The 20,804-nt window shown below is 37.8% G+C and overlaps 1 protein-coding gene across 16 annotated transcripts in view; it reads right to left on the bottom strand.

Annotated features, from left to right (window-relative positions):
* The window catches only part of SYNE1 (spectrin repeat containing nuclear envelope protein 1), a 300,346-nt gene that overhangs the window by 58,448 nt on the left and 221,094 nt on the right, over positions 1 to 20,804 (bottom strand). For all 16 annotated transcript variants that reach the window (XM_051801628.1, XM_051801638.1, XM_051801639.1 and 13 more), the window contains 12 exons: positions 19,397 to 19,498; positions 17,526 to 17,645; positions 15,537 to 15,737; positions 14,133 to 14,306; positions 13,563 to 13,694; positions 11,632 to 11,828; positions 10,582 to 10,714; positions 9,999 to 10,181; positions 8,609 to 8,758; positions 6,016 to 6,192; positions 4,236 to 4,391; positions 129 to 284 (listed from right to left, as the gene is read on the bottom strand). In XM_051801628.1, coding sequence (XP_051657588.1) covers positions 129 to 284; positions 4,236 to 4,391; positions 6,016 to 6,192; positions 8,609 to 8,758; positions 9,999 to 10,181; positions 10,582 to 10,714; positions 11,632 to 11,828; positions 13,563 to 13,694; positions 14,133 to 14,306; positions 15,537 to 15,737; positions 17,526 to 17,645; positions 19,397 to 19,498 — 1,881 coding nt within the window. The remainder of the gene's footprint in view (positions 1 to 128; positions 285 to 4,235; positions 4,392 to 6,015; positions 6,193 to 8,608; positions 8,759 to 9,998; positions 10,182 to 10,581; positions 10,715 to 11,631; positions 11,829 to 13,562; positions 13,695 to 14,132; positions 14,307 to 15,536; positions 15,738 to 17,525; positions 17,646 to 19,396; positions 19,499 to 20,804) is intronic.

Raw genomic sequence — 20,804 nt, 5'->3', positions numbered from 1 at the left:
TGGGAAGAGGGACACAATTCAGAATCTCCTCCCCTACAACACAGAAGAAATCCACTAGCTACAACTGCTAATTCTCCCTCCAGGCCTTATTCCTGGAGCTATAATTTGTCCCTTGATGATTCTTTTACCATGTGATCCAAATTGGCCCAGGAATGGTTAATTTCTTGCAGTGTATTCATAACAGCAGAAGAGACTTCTTCTTTCTTGTTCTGTACCAAAGAAAGACCACTCTGTTCTATATTTTCCACTTCTTTTTCCTTTGTTCTTATTGATTCTTCTAATTCCTGGGAAAAAAAAAAGAAGATATCTTAGTATGTTTGTTTGTTTAATTGGCTAAATAACACCTTGATATAGAAAAGAAGCCCATAAGCTCCTTAGTTTAAAAAATAGGAGTCACGTTTGCATATTTTGGCTTTTTATTCTCAAGGGCCTCATAACTCATCAGCAATTCCACTGAATATTTTATGTTCCCTTTAAAGCCTAATAGTTTGCTGTTAAATAGAAGCATGTCCTACATGCTTCTACATGCTTCTACTTTCTACAAAAAAGTATTGTATAATCTTCTGCTCTCGTGTAAGTGTACAAACTCATTAAAAATGAGGGCCCAACTTAATTACCTCTAGGCAAACAGACGCAGGGCTATTGTCATTGAGAGATGATGGGATGGCTTCTCTGAGTGGAGTCTTGGAATCAAAGTACAGGCTGTTTAGGAAGGACAAACAGCGAAGGTGAGGAGTAGGTGTTTCTTTTTTATGTCAGTGACCAGCTGAAGTGCATGGAGCTCCACCCACAGGTGTATGAGGAGCTGACCAAGAACTTATGGGCCAGGATTAAAGGAAGAACAGGGACAGGTGATATTACAGCGGTGGTCTGCTACAGGCCACCTAACCAGGGAGATCAAGCAGATGAGAACCTCTTTTAACAGACCGGAGCAGCCCCACACCAACAAGCCCTGGTCCTCCTGAGGGACTTCAACCACCCCGATATCTGTTGGAGAGACAACACAGGAGGGCATAAGCAATCCAGAATGTTCCTGGAAAGCATTGATGATAATTTTCTTCTCCAAGTGGTAGAGGAGCCAATGAGAACAGAGGCTATGCTGTACCTTGGTCTCACCATTATGGAGGTGAGAAGGTGGGAAATGTTAAGCTCAAGAGCAGCCTGGGCTGCAGTGACCATGAAATGGTGGAATTCAATATCACTGGAGTGGCAAGGAGGGTACACAGTAAGCTCACTACCATGGGTTTCAGAAGAGCAGACTTTGGTCTCCGGGAAATCACTTGGTAGAGGGAAAAGCGCTGTGTGTTTTAATTTGTCCTAGAACACTGAGAGGGCCTTTTAATTAGTCCAAAGATGACTCAAGCCTCTGGAGAAAAATTAATTTTGTCACCCAAGGAAAATGACAAAATGACTTCCTAGTGAAAGATGTCAATTTGCCATGATTCCTCACATGAAGTGAAGTCTTTATTCCTTTGCCGGGGCCCAGTAAAGTCTATTGCTTGAGGACAGCAAGCCTTTCCCTATTTCTAGATGACAAGTTCGCTGGAGTCCAGCCAACAACAACAAGCAACACACTGCAGGAATTTTCTTCCTCAAGGTCACTTGTTGTTGAGAAGCATTAATGAGCTTGATAGCATTTTGCTCATGCCTTAATACCATGAGAATGAAGCTAGAAAGTGAAGGACAAGAAGACTAGATAAGCAACTGTGAGTCACATAGCACGTTCCCATAAGCTCATTCCTAGCCAGGAAACTACCTATATAATTTCATAGCATGGTGCAGGGAGACCCAAGAAAGTTCTGTAGTACTCAGAAGCTCTGCAGCTTCAGGTAGCATAAACACCTAGTTTGAGCAGAGTAGGGAATTATGGCTTGTAGGCTTCAGGCCAGCACAAATTTGTGTTTACCTGTCAGTATGATATAGAAAGCAGTGTGTGAGGTGACAGCAATTTTGTGTTACCCCCAGATTAACTAGTATGTCATGATCTCAGGTTATATTGTCATTTTCTGCAAGCCTCTTCTTACTGAGAGAGATGGATCACCAGGGAAAGAAAAGAATACAACAAAACTCTGGGCAAACCAAAATAAATTTCTCTCCCTATGAATCCAGAAAACAACAAGTGAAACATTGCCATAACAGACTTTACATTTTAGATAGTTGGGGCAGTATTTGAAGGAAAATTCTGCCTAGTCTTGCAAACACTTGCTATTACAGAATTTATCCCTGTACAGATACAACACACTTTTGTCTATACACATATGTGTGAGAGCATTTTTGCTTCACTGTTTATTTTTAGCCTTTTCTTTTGTATTATTTTACATTTCTTCAAACATCTAGCCATGACCTTGTTCCAGACTACAGCCAGAGTAACACATCTTTTTTTTTAACCAGCTGACAACAAGGCAAACTCTTCTAAGTTGCACATAATAAATCTGACTTTTCAAGACAGTAAAAAAGGAGTAAAAAAAAGCATTTAAGTTTGTACAAGGTTGCTCCAAAATTCAGAATGTAAGCCAGGCAAAAGTTTCAAACACCAAGAACAGAAAATATTTCTGGTTCTCTTTGAAAAGGGCTTCCTTATTCATCATTTAAAATTCATAATCAAATTAAAGTTGCATTATTGTTTCTAAGCTGTGATGGGGAAAAATGGTTGACTTCACTTATTATGACCCTAAGCAGTAGCCAACATTGGTTAATAAATAAACTGTAGCTTTTGTACTAGTTGAACTAGATATTTGGGAGTGTCTGACACAGTTCTTTCTTGATGTGTTTGTCTGCTGATCAAAGTCTTGCCATTCATAACTAACTCCCCAAGTGTATTTGCTAACTTCCCTGACAAAAAGGAACCTAAAAGGTGATAAATCAGATTCAGCTTTGAACTCCGGCCAAGCACAAACTGCTGATTATGTCAGGCTGTGCTAAATTACCCTTCCATCAGTTGTATGGGTTTATTGTGCTGAAAACATAAAGATACATGAACTGAACCTAAGCACTCCAACCAATTAGAAAACTAAAGTCAAGAATTTCACAAAAAAAAAAAATTGACCTCTAACATACCTGGCCTAACCACTTATTTGCCTTTACAGAAACAAAGACAGGCTTAATACATTGGTGAGTATAGAGTAAATTCTTTTATGAATTAAATTTTAATAAATTTCCAGCTCTTCTGTTTGTGAAGAGCTAAATGCTAAATTATATTTTTCCCATTAATTAAATAAATGCATGAAAGACAGTCATACCAAGATAAACATGCTTCCTACTCCCTTTTAAGGGGATGAAAACATCAAGATTTTGGGCATATGGTTGTCCTGGCAGAGTTTTAATTACACATTTGATCCGGTGTAAAATTTATTATTTGGTGTCTGGTAGAAAAAAATACTTTTGAACAAAAATTATTTGACGCCTGATACTGTGCAGAGGTCTTGTCTATAAATTCAAAAGTATTTGTTTTGCCTGTACACTTATTAGCTTTAACTCTAGTCTGACAGCTCCAGAATCAAGCTTCTTACTATTAAATATATGTTATTCTGAGTAAGATATTCAGAGACAACTGTGATACCCTGTTCACTGCTGTGTTGTCCCTGTATGAATTTCATGTGAAAAACCGAGGTGGTTTTGAACTTATGTGCCTTACGTATAACTACACTTTGCCTCATCCCATCTTTGCCCATTGTAATCATGATTCTCTTTCCTTTTCTGGATAGTTAAATATTTGAGGGGAAAATAAAAGAGAAAGATTCCCAACACATTCTGAATGAAAGAATAAAGCTTCCTTAGATTCTAGCATTTTTCTTTGAACAGTCAGGTGGAACATACCAGGTGGAAAAAGAATGGAAAAAGGCGGGGGTGGAGGAAAGATAGTGATAAGGCAGAAAAAACAAGTTTCAAGGACATTCAAGCATAGTGCTCATGACATCAAGTTCCATAAGACTGGCTAAACAGAAATGGCAACATATTCCTTTGACAGTCTTCTAGTTCAGTGTGCCTGGTATATTTTGAAATGTCCAATGCAAACAGAATAATGACTTAATGACTTTTGTTGGTTTTAAACATCTGTGGGATATTACTGTTCCTTTCTCCTCTTTTACTGCTTGCAGTTTAGGAATGAAGTCTCTCCCTTGCTGAAATAAAGAGGAGTTCAGTCTCTGACTTCGCTAATATGAAAATTTCACATGGATAAAGGGTTGTTTCTAACTCTTGGAAAGAGAACATTGCTATTTATAAGGGAAAATTACCTGACAATCTTTCAAAGCATTCTGTACTGAAGCCTGGTCACCAATTTTTTGTTGCTGCTTCAGCTTCTTCTCTTGAGTTTCAAACCAAATTTTTAGGCATTGCACATTATTTTCAAATTCTGTCCAAGATTCCTGCAGGTTTTCCAACAGCTGGATCTGCAAAGAAAATTGAGCATATATTTTGTCATACAATTATCTTTATTGTTGTGTCAATTAAATAAATCTGTAAAGACCAACGCTAACCAGTGCCTTCTTGGAATTGAATGCTTTCAGAATTTAAAAAAAGTATATGCTTCCCAGATCTTCATGCCAATCAACAAATTTTGGCATAGAGGTACTAGTCATGATAGAGGAGGAAAGAATTAGGGACTACCTTAGTAATCTGGACATATAAAAGTCCACAGAACCAGGCAGGACACATTCAAGGTTGTCAATGTTTTTTTCAAGGGTGCTGTCTATCACCTTTAAAAGGTCATGATGGTTGCAGAAAGTAGTTGGTGGCTGGAAAAATTATATACTGCAAATCTTGCCAGATGTCATTTCCACAGGCACAAAGAACAGGGGGAAGGAAAAAGCATGGTCTTATCATGGGTAAATTGTGCCTGACCCAACTGAATGCCTCTGCTATGATGATATGATTGACACTGTGGACAAATGAAGAGTAGTAGACACAATTAACCTTGGCTTTTAAAAGCAAGGTTTTTGATACAGTATCTCATATGGTAGCAAAACTGAGGAGACATGGGCTAGACGGGAGGTCTACAAATGAATGACATGACTAGAGTCATCAGGTTTAAAGGTTCATGGTAAACATTTCAACATCTACAGTAATTTACAAGATGTATCTTCAGGCTCAGTCCTGTGGTTGATACTATTTAATAACTTCATCAATAAACTGCATGGTACGATAACCTGTGCTTTCGGCACGTTCACAGATGGCAATGATTTGGGAGAAGTAGCTAATATACTGGAGAGTAGGGGTGCCATTCAGAGAAACCTCAGCAAGATGGAGGAATAGGTCCACCAAGCCTCATGAAATTCAGCAAAGACAAACGTAAAGTCCTGCACCTGGGACAAAATAACCTCATGGAACAGAGGCTGGCAGTAGGCTGGACAGAAGAAAAGGACCTGGGACTATGATGAGCAAGAACTTGAACACAGTAAATCAGCTGTGTGCATTTGTGTTGAAGAAGGCCAACTGTATCCTGGGTTAGATTACTGAGAGTACACTCAGCAGGTCAAGATCAGTGGTTCTTTCCTTCTTAACATTTACAAACAATTTTGGAACCTTCAGTGCAGAGAGAGATTTAAAGAAGTTGTGTATGGCCACTCAGGTTGTTAGAGGACTGGAGCACAAGACATACAAGGAGAGGCTGGCTTCATTCAGCCTAGGGAAAAGAAGGCAAAGGAATCACCTCACTGTACTGTTCACTCGTATAGAGAGGCATAGGGAAGATGAAGGCAATTATTGGCGATATGCAGTAAAAGGAGAAGAGATAACAGTTACAAGTTGCAACATGGGAAATTCTGATTGAGAACAAGACAAAAACTCATCCCCCATCAGTGGTTAAGCATGAACAAGCTGCCCACAGAAGCTGTGGAATCTCTCCTTGGAGATTTGCAAAACTCAGATAATGAAGTCCCTGTGCAATCTCTTCTAACTTTAAAACAAGCTCTGTTTGAGCAGGAGAATGAACTAGATGACCTGCAGTGGCTTCCAAGCACTACAGTCTATGTATTTTGAAAGTTCGCTCCCAAGTAGCTAGATTTTTTTCTTTACCTTTTCTGTTATCAGGCCTTGAAGGATCTGCCAACGTCTGTTCATGGCTCCGAGCTGCTCTGCAAAATCAGTTTTGTCGCTGCGTTTACTTTCGACATCCTGGCTGCTGATTTGTAGCACTGATTGGTTCACAAAGTCGACAGTCAACTGTTTACAATTTAAATCTATCTTGAAACCCTAGAAGAAAAGAAGTGAAAAAGAAATCCCAGCACATTAGTACCATAATTTCTCACCTTCCTTCAAAACAGAGGAAAAATTTTCACAAATTACAACTTTATCACTATTTAACTAAAAGGTTTTTTAGCAATTGACTAATTAGAAATTAGAAACAAAATCCCTCCCACTGTAAGTGAAGAGCAGGTTCAGGATCACTTGATGAAGCTGAATAGGTTTAAGTCTATGGGACCTGATGAGATGCATCCCAGGATCCTCAGGGAGCTGACTTATGCTGTTGCTGAGTCACTTTCCATCATATTTGAAAAGTCACGGTGGTCAGGCAAAGTCTCTGTTGCTTGGAAAAAGGGAACATTGCTCCTATTACAAAGAGAAGAAAGAAAGACCTGGGGAACTACAGACCAGTTAGCCTCACTTCTGTGTCTGGGAAGATCATGGAGTAGATCCTCATGGGAGCAATGTTAAGGCACATACAAGAAAAGGAGGTATATGCAAGATAGCCAGAACAACTTTACTAAGAGGAAATTGTGCCTGATCAATCTGGTGGTCTTCTATGGAGTGACTGCACCAGTCAACAAGAGAAGAATGACTGATGTCATCTACCTAGACTTCTGTGAGGCTTTCGACACAGTTCCACATGACATCCTTATCTCCAAATTGGAGAGACGTGGGTTTGAAGGGTGGACTATTCAATGGATAAGGAATTAGCTGGACGGATGCAGCCAGAGAGCTGTGGTCAATAGCTCTATGTCCAGGTAGAAGCTGGTGATTAGTGATGTCCCTCAGGGCTCTGTCTTGGGACCAGTGCTCTTTAATATCTTTATCAATGACACAGACAGTGAGAACAAGTACATCCCCAGCAAGTTTCCATACAACACAAAGCTGAATGGTGCAGTTGACATAACTGAAGGGGGACCTGGACAAACTTGAGAAGTTAACCCATGAGAACCCCATGAAGGTCAACAAGTTCAAGTGCAAGTTGCTGCATCTGGGTCAGGAAAATCCCAGGCATGAGTACAGACTGGGAGACGAACTCATTGAGAGCAGCCCTGCAAAGAAGGTTTTGGGGGTTCTCATGGATGAAAAGCTGGATATGAGCCAACAGTGTATGCTCACAGCCCAGAAGGCCAACCACATCCTGGGCTGTATCTGAAGAGGAGTGGCCAGCAGTTAGAGGGAGGTGATTTTCCCCCTTTGCTCTCATGAGACCACACCTGGAGTGTTGCATCCATTCTGGGGCCCTTGGCACAAGAAAGATGTGGACCTGTTGGTCCAGAGGAGTGCCACTAAGCTGATGATAGGGCTGCACCACACCTCCTAACACAGGATAAGAGGGGTGGTTGTTCAGTCTGAAGAAGAAAAGGGTCTGGAGAGACCTCATTACAACCTCCCAGTACCTAAAGAGGCTTATAAAAAAGAGGCTTATAAAAAAGAGGGAGAGTGACTTTTTACATGGGCAGATAGTGACAGGACAAGGAGGAATAGTTTCAAACCAAGAGAGGTGAGATTTAAATTAGATGTTAGGAAGGAGTTCGTTATTCAAGAGTGTGGTGGGGCACAGGAACAGGTAGCCCAGAAAAGTTGTGGATGTCCCATCCGTGGAAGTGTTCAAGGCTAGGTGGGATGGGGCTCTGGGTAACCTGATTTAGTGGGTGGCATCCTTGCTCATTGGTGTGGGGCTTGGAACTAGATGATCTCTAAGGCCCCTTCCAATCCTAACCATTCTATGATTTTATGATCTAGTCTCAATTTTTTTAATACAAAACCAGATAAACTGGAAAACATTCTAATATAAAAAGAAGATAAATAACCAAGAAGTAAAGCAATTTTTCAGGAGACTATTGAAACCAATCTGACCTCGAGAAGAAATTCGCTGTGTGATCTATTCTAAGAGTGCTACTTATTTAGTTAAAAAAGTGTAATTGTGTTATATATATACTCCTCAACAATTATCTCAAAGTGTAGCATCTTTCATTTTTGCTTCAGAAACTGATCAAAATTATTCTGATCTGTAAACAACTGAACACCTTTTACTCAAGCACTGGCTACACTTTGAGGAGAAGATGATGTTATGCAGAGAATTTATACAACAACTTATATAATTTGCAAAGTGCTTTGTGATTTTTGGATGAAAGACAGATCTAATAAGGTTTAATAATGTGCATATTGCTTTAGATTTGCCTGGAAATTAAGGTATAATTAAAATTATATTCCTGCCATAAGTAAACAGTAGAGTAAAAGTAATTTTGGCTCCTTTTCCACAGTATCAAATATTGCCCAATTCTAACTTGTGTACAATTCTAACCAATCCACAAAGTAAGGCTTATCTCCCTACACCAAATCACTTATATTTTACATATGTATATATATTTAATGGGGATAATTCAAAAGGAAAATCAATAACATTAATATTCAGTACCTTGTACTTCTGGATGTAATCCTGAATTACTTTCTGTCCTACTATATTTTCTATATTTTCTTCATCCTGCTGAATGACATTTTCCATCAAGGAAATCCAGCTCATAACTTCAGTGATGGCATGGCGAGAAGGAACTTTGTCCATCTGGAGCTGGTGAGATAACAGACTTAAAACTCATGTTGTGAAGAAAATGAATAAGAACTCCTCCATTTGTATCACCTCAGTACATTTCCTTTACCTGCTCTAATCATGTTATTTTACATCCCTAACATATCGCTGAAGTTATAAAAAGAAAAAAAAAAGAAAGAAATGTTTTATGAGGAGGTATATTGTATAACTGCTTGTATCCTAATAAGAAAATATTATATTAAAGGCTTCTTATTTCCATTCTTCATTGTACAAAGAAACTGGACAAACTCAAAGATTCTATTTCTGAATTCCTAAAGGTTCTGCATTCTCATTCCATAATTCTCTGCCAAGGCTTATGCAGCTGATCAACTTTAAACTACATTTTTGCTGTTTTTGGAAATGACTAATGAATAGACTCATGGAAAATATTTTCATACTACTCTTCTTGTGTGGTGATTTCTAAATGGGCTAATTTTGAATAGTACCTTTTCTTTTTCTTAGAAGACACACTGTAAGTTTTTGATAGAGTACTGCTTGCCTACATTTATTTACTCAGAAATGTGTTCTATGACATTTTTAGGTAGACATATATATTTTGCATTGCAAGACAATTAAGAGAACTACTGAATGACATTATTTTGTTTACTATAATAGACTCAGGTAACATTTTTTGCCCTTCCTCTCTCTCCCTAAATCACAATGTCTTTAATAACTCTGTGACCATTCCAAGTTATAAACTGGAGCAACAGCTGATACTGATAATCTCCTAGTGACTAAATAGTAAACCAACTTTTCAACCTATATTATTCTTTAACTTCAGTATTACAGCATTAAAACTCCAAAACTACACAACCAAAAGCCTCTTGCTCCTACACATACTAGCAGAAATCACGAAAAATGTTTTTAGACCTATTTTGTCTTTCACAGACTTGAACCTATTCAATTTGAAAAAAGCACCATCCAAAGCTGACAGGGCACAGGGATATGAACTCCTTTTTTCCAGAAAGCATACCAGCTTCTTGATAAAACCCTCATCTGTCCTTTGGTTAAAATTTCACAAATGTAATCACGAAAGTCTGAAATTAACCAATTGGTGTTAGACAGTATGGGCAGGCAGGCAAGTGTAAGCTTTCCCACAATAAAACAGAAATTATGTTGTTCCTATCATGCCTCACATGAATAAATTGAGCAAGGAGGCAACTAGGCAGTGCCAACTGTCTGAATTTTCTGGAATATCAAAGGCCATTGCTGTTTTTCTTACCTGGTGCAATTTCTCTTGTACTGCTGGGATTTGTGTGAGCAACTCTGTCCACTGGGTTTCAATGTGGGACAATCCCGCACGCAATGCTGCTGTATCTACTTTCTTAAGCCTGAGGAGCTGGTTCCCAGTACTCAGGACAGAAGATTTCTGTGATGATTTAGCATCCACTTCTTTTGAAAACTCCTGTAAGTAGAACCATTTTTGTGCAAATAATCAAGTACTGTTTTATAGTATATAAAGCTTTATCTCAGGAAGCTAAGAACATCATCCCTCCCCTTTAAAATATGTACTTTCTATAAGTGTTTAATGACTCTACTTCAGACTAAGTAAGAAGACAAATTGTTTCCAGTCACAAAACCATTTTCTTTATTCAGAATAATCAAAATTTACAATCATTGCATATAGCAAAGGAGGGCTTAATGTGAACACACACCAGTATTTTGAAGGACAGCTTACCTACCGAAACAGATTTTTCTTCCATATTCACTACTTCAATTATGAAAAAAAGTATAACCATCTGATTAATCAACTGTTTATTTGTAATTGGAGAGAAATAGGTGTCCCAGGTCCATGAATGACTTACCAAAAAGGAGTTCAGGTGGTCTCGGACTGTTTCCAGTTCCTGAGGAACCGTCAAAGACTGCTGGCTCCAAAACTCAAGTCGTTCCTTTGCAGATTGTAACCACTGTGTCAATTCATTTGATTCACTTTGATACCTGTAAAGATATTTAAAGTCATTGCCACTTCCTGCCTCCAACTGAGCAGTCTCTCCTCCATGTATTAGAGGAAGATACTGAATGCTAGATTTAAAATCAATATATTTTCTTTCCTTTATTAAATTTCAGAAAAACATAATTTAATTTTACAGACAGGCATGATATCAGGAAGCTCTTATTTTAGCCATTATGCTCACAATTTCTAACAGTGCCTTCATTTTGCCTCTTAGGAAAAACTAAGTTTAATGAAGGACTAGTAACTAGGTCACAAATCTCTTTGGACAAGCTGTAATCCCACCTGACACAAATAAACAGATTTTTGATTTCCATTAGAAGGCTCAATCTTACTAAAGCTTTACCACAAAGTATATCAGAGCAGAAACTTATTTTTTTTTTCAGAAACCATCTCGTTTCACATGCCAAGCAATTAATGAGATGACAGAACAGGAGTGTCTCTATATAAGCCTGGATGCATGAATAATAGACAAATCTTGCATACCAGTTAGAAAATTCCTTTCAAAAGTAGCATATGAACATTAGTAAAGGTAGCTAAAGCCCTCCCATACATGCAGTGACACAGACCCACAAGAGCCCTACCAGAACATGCTGAGCCTACTCATGCTATCCAGCAAAGCACATATGCTTTTTCTCATCAACCTATATACACATGGGGCTTCTAACTTAGTCATCTAAACAAGGTATTTTCTGATTTCCTCCCACCAGCTCTTATTTGCTACGTGTTTATTACAAATGAGAGAGTACAATAGCACTTCTGTGGAACAGAAGAGTAGTCAAATTATGACACATCTCAAAGTACTTTCTTTAAAATGTTGAATCTAATAGTTCTGCGTTCAAAAAGGCTTTGACCTGAAGAGCACAGCTGAAGAACTTTATGTTGTCCATTACATCAGCATTACCTTGTCCAGTGCTTCAGTATTGTTTCCAGCCTGTGAAGCTCCTTGGTAACTTTGCTGGTGTTACTTAACCAGTGTTCTCCTAGTTGGTTCAGCTGACTTTCGAGATCTGAGCAGCTAACAGAAAAAAGGAGTCTCTTCCCATCATCTAGCACTTGGTATAATTTAGGTTGGTATTCAGTCAGGTTAGACCTTAGATGCTGTAATGAAAGACAAGATGGTTAGATAGCTCTGCAGGTCTCTGCTACCACACTTTCTCAATATTTAATTTCCTTCTATTGCATTTTGTAGCATATCTAATGTCACCCACCATGGCACATCACATTTTTTCCCTCTGCTCCAGCTCTAGAACCAAAATAAACAATACCTAGCATTAAACAAAACCAAAATAGCACACCCCCCATACGTAATAGATTGCTTAAGTTGTCCTCATACCATTGGAAAAACAGAAAGCTGTCTGGTAAAAGAACAATATACATAACAAATTCAGAGTACAAAAGTCAATTTTCAAGACAAATTTGACAGATATTTTTCTGTAAAACAAAAGAACAAAACAAACCCCAACTAAAATGTCTAATATAAGGAGACAAAGATAGAACACTAGACCAGAAAACCAGAGTGCAGTAGAAAACTTATATTTAAGCTACTTGTTGCACGTGGGGAGGAAGGTAACTCGAGGAACCATAGGTTGTTCAGCCTCACCTTGCTCTCTGGAAAGATCATGAAGCACATCCTCTTGAAATCCATTTTTAAGGACAAAAAGGACTAAAAGGTAATCAGGAATATTCAGCTTAGATTCACTAACTTGATAGCCTTTTATGACAAAATTACTGTCTCTGTGGATGAGACTGACTTCAGTATGGCCTTTCAGACCATTTCCCACAGGACCCTCCTCTAGGAGTGGAGAGAATTGGGCTGGAGAAATGGACTGGTATGTGGATTGAAAATGATCTGCATTACTAGTCTCAAACACTAGTAATCAAAGGCTTGATGCCTGACTGGAAGACTGCAATGGGAAGAGTACTCCAGAGATTGTAGATATTTTATCCCAAACCTCTTCAACATCTTTAGAGCATGGATCATGGCAGACAGCATTCCCACAGTAAATTTGTGGATGATAGTAATTTAGGAAGAGTGGTTGAGACAAAAAATGGCAGATAGCCCAGAGATACTTTACTAAACTTGAGGCTGGAGACAGCAGAAACCTTAGAAGGCTCAAGAAGTGCAAATTCTGCACCTTGGGTAGACTAACCCTGTTTCTCAGTACAGGTTAGGAAGGGAATGGCTAGTGTATTTAACCTGACATCTTCTATAACCAAGACATTGTGAATAAGGCAAGCCACAGCACTGGCCTATATTAGGACCGTGAACAACCAAATGAAGTTACTTTATTATCCTCATCTTCATGGAGCTGATGAGGCCACATCTAGTCCATCTGATTGTGCTTCAACCCCACTTCCCAATGAGTTGAGGAAGAAGGAAGTAGCCAGGGTCTGGTGAAGAACTATTAAGCTATTGAGGGACCTAGAGCATATGTGCTTTACAAAGAGGCTGAGGGAAGTGCTTTAGATTGACAAACAGGAGGCTAAGGGCCAGTCTAACAAAGGTCTACAACTATTTGAAGTAGAATTAAAAAGATGACGGAGGTTAATGCTCCTCAGTAGTGCCATACAATACTAAAAGGACAATGGTGACAAAGATGAAAGTTGAAGGTACAGATTGAGCATTATAGAAAACCTTTTCAGTAGGTGGTGGTGCAGGACTGCAATTGGTCCCATGGTCAGCTGTGGGATCTCCATCTTTCAAGGTTTCCAAAGCTGTTGCTGCTCCAGCCCATGACAACTGTACTGCTTCAAGTGGGAGGCTGGACTAGATGACCTTCAGAGATCTCGTTTATCCAACTTTTCTGTAGAGAACATCTAAAAAGCACCAACCTGAAAAAGTGTAATCCGGTCTGTAAGCCTGTCCTCTGTCTCTTCCACCAAACCAACAGTGGGGATGTTTCCTTCAACAGATTCCAGCTGTCTGGTAAGTTCCTGGTAATCTTCATCTAGATGCATCCAGGTCTACAAGAACAGATTAACCGTGTATATGGTGAATCTGAGTATCTAGAATTTTTATTATTTGCATTTTCGATCTGAAATCCTGTAGCTGCATGGTTGTGAAAGTACAGAAATAACAACAGAGATGTCCAGCAAACCTGTAATAAGACACCATCTCTATAACAAGCTCAACTTTTGGTTAGAACACAAGGATAAAACTGTCATGGTCTCCTTACTAGCTAAAGCTAAGCAGCTCTTAAAACTTAGATGAAAACAACTTGTGTCACCTGAAGGTCACAACAGTTAAACAGAAAAGATTGCACACAGTCCATCGGTGCCTTGTGTGTATGACAAAAGGGACCGATGTCCATCAATTCTGTCCGAGCACAGGAAATCAACATTATAGTATATCCTGGTGGTTAATCACAATGGCAGCACAGAAAAGATCACAGAAATTCTCACCTCTAGAATGTATTCCAGTTCCACACCTTGTTTATGAGCCAGCTTTAATATAGCTGAAGCTTGTGTCATTAGCTCTGAATGTGACTGAGTTTCCTTTAAGAGAGCAAAGCTACTCATCTTTCTAAAAAGTGTTTCTGTTAGGATCATGTGAGACTCCAACCCTTGAAAGTATTCCTGAAAAATTTGGGTGTGAGGGTAGAGGGAGAATAAAAAAGAGAAAGTTTAATTGTTACATTTTAAGACATAAGCGTTACAATTAAGTATTTACAGGCATAGAATAAGGTAAATTTTTCACTCCACAACATTTCGCATAGTCCAGTACCTACTTAAAGACAACAGTCTTTTCAAAGAAAGAAGTCAGTCATGCTTTCCACACAAATTCCATCCTGACCCTGATTCCATAAACAAAAATAGCGTAAATCGGACAACCACGCCCAAAAAATTCTGCCTAATAAAAACATGTGGAAAATCCTTGTTATATTTGTGGGTGCTACTAGCAAATGTAAATTTCTGTTGAAAATAAATGGAGTGGTGGATGAAATTGCTATGTAGCATGATAGGACAAGACTAGGAACTTGTTATTAGAGTAAGGAAGAAAATGCAATCTACCTGGCTTCACCTTCAACAAAGCATTTGAAACTCAGTCTGTCAGAACAGTTCATTGACTTCAATTTAAAATAAAGTCTGGCCCACCATTCTGAAAAGCTCCTGAATCTTTAGGAACAAAAGGTTAGCAATTTGCTCTTTATAAGAGTCCTGGTTTCAGCTGGGGTAGAGTTAATTTTCTTCTTAGTAGCTGGTACAGAGCTGTGTTTCGGATTTACTATCGGAATAATGTTGATGACACACTGATGTTTTGGTTGTTGCTGAGTAGTACCTACCCTCAGTCAAGGACTTTTCAGTTTCCCATGCTCTGTCAGGGAGGAGATGCACGAGAAGCTGGGAGGGAGCATGGCCAGAACAATTGACCTGAACTAGCCAAAGGGATATTCCATACCACAGAACGTTATGCTCAGTATATAAACTCAGGGGAGCTGTCTGGGAGCTGCTGATTGCTGCCTGGGGACAGGCTGGGTATTGGTCAGGAGGTGGTGAACAACTGTATTGTGCATCACATTTATTTCTCTTGTGTTTATTTCTCTCTCCATTACAATTATATTTGGAAAACTATTATTATTATCAGTAGTAGTGTTATTAGTATTATATTGTGTCTTGTTTCAATTATTAAACTGTTCGTATCTCAACCCACGAGGTTTACTTTTTCTTTCTGATTCTCCTTCTCCCCAGGGAAGGAAGGGGGAAGTGAGAAAGCAGTTGTGTAGTATTTAGTTGCTGGCTGGGGTTAAACTGTAACAACAAGCTTACCTTCATGATTAGTCCTGAAATATGTTCCCAGTTTCTTACCTTATGTTTGTCAAGCAGCAATCGAACTTCTTCCTTAGAAGAAACAATCATTTTCTGGTCACCAGCCATTTTTTCTTGGCCTGTTTCTACCAGGTCAGCCAGGTCCTGCAAAGCCCGCTCATACTGGCTCTTAAGAGCCATATTCTGATTCAGATCACTTTGCCTGGATCCAATGATCATCAGCAGCTCATCATACTTATCCTGGGGGGCAAAGGGCAGCAATGATGATTCTTATTTCACACCTTACATGTCTTCCTAGAGGCAAACTTACTGTCCCTGTACTCCTCTGTGAATACTAGCAGAATAATATCTATTTGCAGATCAAAAAAGATTTGCAGATATACTGACTTCCCTGATAAATAAACAGCTCACCATTTAAAGACAATAAAAATAAGCAAGACCTGCAACTCTTTCAACTGCATGCATTCAGGAACAAAATTAGAAGAATCCCAAAAACTTAATGTAAGTAGCAAAGGAGCACGGTAATTGGGCTTAAGGCATCAAAAAACAGCGACTACTGCACACTGCAGATGCTGTTTACATTTTACTTTTTATAATGAAGAGGACTGGATGGACTCCATCATGGATCCAGACTATAGGCACCTTGAAGTCATATATGTTTCCTCCTCCTACCCCAGTACCTTATTGGTAGCAAGCAAGATACATACAACTTGCTGTAAAAACCAAACTATGCCTAAAATAGCAACATACTTTATATAGAATGTTTTCTACTTTATGTAGAAAAAGTGCAGTGTGTATTTCACAGTGTTCTCCTACTGCCAAATTATAAAACAAGACAAAACAAAAAATCTCATCAATTCCTGTATGTTATTACTCATCTTGTATACCTCGACCATAAAAGTGAGAACAACCTACAGACGCTTTTCTTCACCTGAACAGGATTTTTTTCTTGTTTTGGTTTTGAGAATTGTACTCTGAGAACATACATCTGACTGTGAGAATAAGCCCACACTTTTGATCAAAACAAGACATTCAGAAACTAATAAACAAAAATATCTCTATGATCATCCAGCAGTATAACAAAGTGCCCACTCTCACACTGCAGGCTGGCTCTCCTAGCTTTAAACAGAAAATTGTGAGAAGTACACCTGTCAAAAAAAGCAAAAGGAAGACTTTTCTAAAAACTGAAATGAAGGGGAGGGGGCACATAATGACACAATCCCACAGAAAAACCAAACCAACCCAACCAAACAAACAAAAAGCAAAGCAAACCAAAACAGAAAAAACAAACCCCCAAACCAGCAGGAGGCAGTAAGAGCAAAAAGATAAAGAACTGGGCAAAAGACCTATTCCCACAAATCCTTTGTCATTCATTTTTAATTGATGTCATTGTCCTGTTGGCTTAACAAGTTTATGGTCCAGTTTCATAGGTTTCATTTGCTTCTAATTTATTGTTAGGTCATTGTAAATGGTAAAATTCAGTCAAAAATCTTCTCCTTGATCTTTCCTTAAGCATTCCCTATGTCACCATAAAACTGCTCACAAAAGAGTTTTAACAGATTTATAGAAGTTCTGGATCAATTGCCCACATTATCTACATGAGAGGCGTTCTAGTAAAAGCAGAACATTTCCAGTTTCAGGTCACACTTAGCTCTCTATCCCCCTTCACTCCATTTCTTCTTAATGACAGATGTGAGGCAATACTAAACTGCAGATCATGAGACGCTGGTGAGAACAGCAGAAATTTATGTTTACCTGCTTAACTTTATCTGTTTGAAAAAGGAGATAACAAGAGCTGACAGAAAACATATTTTTGCAGATTTTTCCAATTAATATTCCTAATAACAGAGATGTTGGAAAATCCAAAGAGGCAAAAATAGAAAAACTAGGTGAATCAGAGAGAACATAATTTTTTAAACACACTGAAATGGTTTTAAATATCTTTTCCTAAACTACTTTATGAACAATAAAAAGAAGCCTTCCATTGATATCACCAGACACATCTAGGATGGAACTTATGAACCATACCTGGATCTTAGACAACTCTTGAACAGAAGGTTGGTCAATTTGTAGTTTCTCTATACGCTTCTTTAATTCATTGATTCCAGCATCTAGTTCCTTCAAACCTTCTTCTGCCTGCACTATGACCTGTATTTGAAAATTACATTGCTTAGTTTGAAGTTTTAATAACAGTATTGTAGCTGCCATATGGTAAATTCTTTTCTGCTTGAAGTACTAATCAGTCCTTCAATGTGCTGAAATGTTAAAGGATACTATAAAGAAAATGTCTGAATTCAAAGTTGGGAGAGCCCAGTTTGTTTCTTAAAGTTAAATAAATATGTCATTATTATTTTTTAATAACCAGATGTTTTAGTATCATACACTATTTTATACCAAACATCACTGTGAAGTTCCATGCTTTTAATTACATAGTACAGGCACAAAAGGACTTTTCTTTCCCCTAACACCTTGTTTTAAAGCTTTCTTTTTATTAACACTCATTCCTGTCATATCCGAGCACCAAGCAAACAACCAGTGCTGCACAACATATGTATGATAGCAAGGAGTTGTAGTTCCCTTTTGAGACAAGGATGAGGCCAAAATTACTGTTAAGGAAAAAGACTTGTACATCCCCTTTTGCACTTGGAAAACTTACAGTTTAGGAACACAAGTTGGTATTTGCAACTATATGCAGGTGATAAGTTTTTTCAAAGCTTTCCTAGGTCTTTGCTGAAGTAACACATGCAGACTATTACAAAGCACGAGGTAGGCTCCTGTCCTTAAGTCCTTTGATAAGGCCCTTTCTTGGAAACTGCTTATCCAAGTATGCTTAAACTATGCATGTGACGTAGAACTTCTGCCTCCCAGTAACATGGAGTATGCAGAATACAGCCACTAAACTTCCACTCCATGCAGCTAAGTTACCTGGCTGGTTAAGGGCCTTATTTCTACTTTTCCAATCACACACTGAACAAACAGCAGTGCTTTTAAGTTTGAATGTTTTATCAGATAAGGTAGATTTTCAGAAATAAAAAAATTCACTTCCTTTTGTTACCACATTGTTTTCCTAATTTCTAGTTAAATTAATCATACAGGAGATAAATTTTTGCTAATCTTTCACATCATGGAAGATAGAAAAGAAAGACACAGTGCCACCTCTCTGATTCACACAGTAGGCATAAATTCAAAGTTTGAATGTCAGGTATATAAAATCCAGTATTTCTGTTTAGCTGAAGGGTAAGTCTCTTCCATTCTTTCACCTGCTGGCATCAGACATCAGTAGCCCTTGAGTAACAAGAAACATCTTTAAAAAGTAGCCCTTAGCATACTTAATCCATTTTGCACTGGCAAAACAGAAAGAAGAAAATAGGATATACTTTTTCATATAAATAATTAATTATTCATCAAGCCATTACTGATAAAGAAAAGCTCCTTATTACTTTAAATTAAAATGAGTAACATTCAAGATATCACTATAAACTAGTGCAGAAGAAAGTGTCTTTGGTTTTTAATACAGTTTAATAGCCAAACAATTTAGCAAAAATTTGGGCCTTTTTTTTTTTATTATGTTTTCTCTCTTTCTTTCAAATACCCAGTATATGCATAACTAGGTATTAGGTCAGCTGGGGGATAAGAAAGACACTTTTCGGAGGTTTGGGGGGTTTTTTTGTTTGTTGGGTTTTTTTGTTTGGTTTTCTGTTTGTTGGCTTGTTTTTTTGTGCCTTTTTGTTTTATTTATTTATAAACGTGTAGTACACTCTTGGAAATACTGATTTTCATATACTTCGTGAATACATATATTCTCCCATAAAATACAATTGTTCTCTAGAACCTATTTATTCTTTGGATAGAAACTTCACCTCTTCCCCTCTCCCCAGGTAACAGACATGTGTTAATACCTGCATTTGTTCTGTTTCTGGTCTGTCAGCTGCCTCTGCTAGTTTCTGTAGAACTAAGTATTTGTTATCAGCCACCGTTGTAAACATGAGCTTCAGATCATTCTACAGGAGACAAAACCAAGAACAAATTATATTCTATCACAGCACAAAACAACTGGAAAAGATTGCATGTTTCAAAAAGTTCAAAGCATTAAAATGTTACACAATCAGCAGTGTAGCATAAAACCTATTAAAAATTGGAAGCATCATAATTAGCTAATGCAAAACATTTAACATGGTTGAAAATCCATAGCTGGATATATATGAGCTAAAAGGTAAACCAACTCCTATTCAAAACACATCCTGTGGACACACTTTTGCTTTTGCCTTCCTATTAGATAATTAATTACCAATGGTCATTATCTTCATTTAACAAAAAGATGTTATTCTTGTGCAGTTAATTCTACCACATATGCTTGTAAACAAGCTAGGTTTTACTTTTTAAGGGAAGCATTTTTCATTGCAAACTTGAGCAAATATAACAAATAAGTAAACAAGGCTTCCACACTTTACAGGGCTAACTACATGCTACTACTTTTAGAATACCTTATCAGAGTGGACACATTAAATATTACTTAACAATTTTGCCAAGATACAATCAATTACCTTTTCCATGCATTCATCTCAACAGAAAATTATCAGCACATTTTTCTGAGACTTTCAGTATTACATGAGGAGCATGACTGATTTTTTATTGTTTTTTACATGCATTAATTATTTTAAATACTAAATATCACCAAGAATAATGCAAAAGATTTTAATCGACTTTGCTTTATTCAGCAAAGGAAGGTTTTTAATTGAAAAAATGTAGACTGCAGAGGAAAAGTTATGGAATTTGGAAAGAAATCCGGTAGTAATAACCTATAAAAAGATGACACTAACCTAAAGACACTAGGAATCTGTTTTTCTTGAGTTGTTTTTTTTTTTGTAATTTATGTTTTTTTTTAATTAAAACTAAACCATACTGGAGGTTTTATATAATGATAATATCATGAGAGAAGGTAGAGACAAAGTAAGATATAAAAGCACTTCTGAACTCCGTTTGAAAAGTTTTCTGAAAGTGTAAATTTCTTCACTTATCTTCATTTTTTCAGCTTGGCTCGGTACAGACTTCCTTTGATGTAACGTCAGCAGGATGAGACAGCATGAAATGATTGATCACTTTACAATAATAGCATGAGTTGCAGAAGACTTCTAGCTGAAGTTTAAATTTTGAGTAATTATTTGGGTGCCAAGTTCTGCATAGTCTGGGTAGTTTGATTTTTCAATAAAAACCTGGGCCAACATTATTCTTTTGATTTGGTACCAAAAATTCTCATTGCTTTAAGAATGACAGCCTTTATAGCCCCATTTGACATGTACCCCTGTT

This window comes from Manacus candei, unplaced genomic scaffold, assembly GCF_025592945.1.
Source record: "Manacus candei isolate 608988 ecotype Guabito, Panama unplaced genomic scaffold, ASM2559294v1 h1tg000052l, whole genome shotgun sequence".
NCBI classification, from domain to species: Eukaryota; Metazoa; Chordata; class Aves; order Passeriformes; family Pipridae; genus Manacus; species Manacus candei.
The sequence above is the reverse complement of the archived record's forward strand: the minus strand, read 5'-3'. Positions and strand labels throughout refer to the sequence as shown.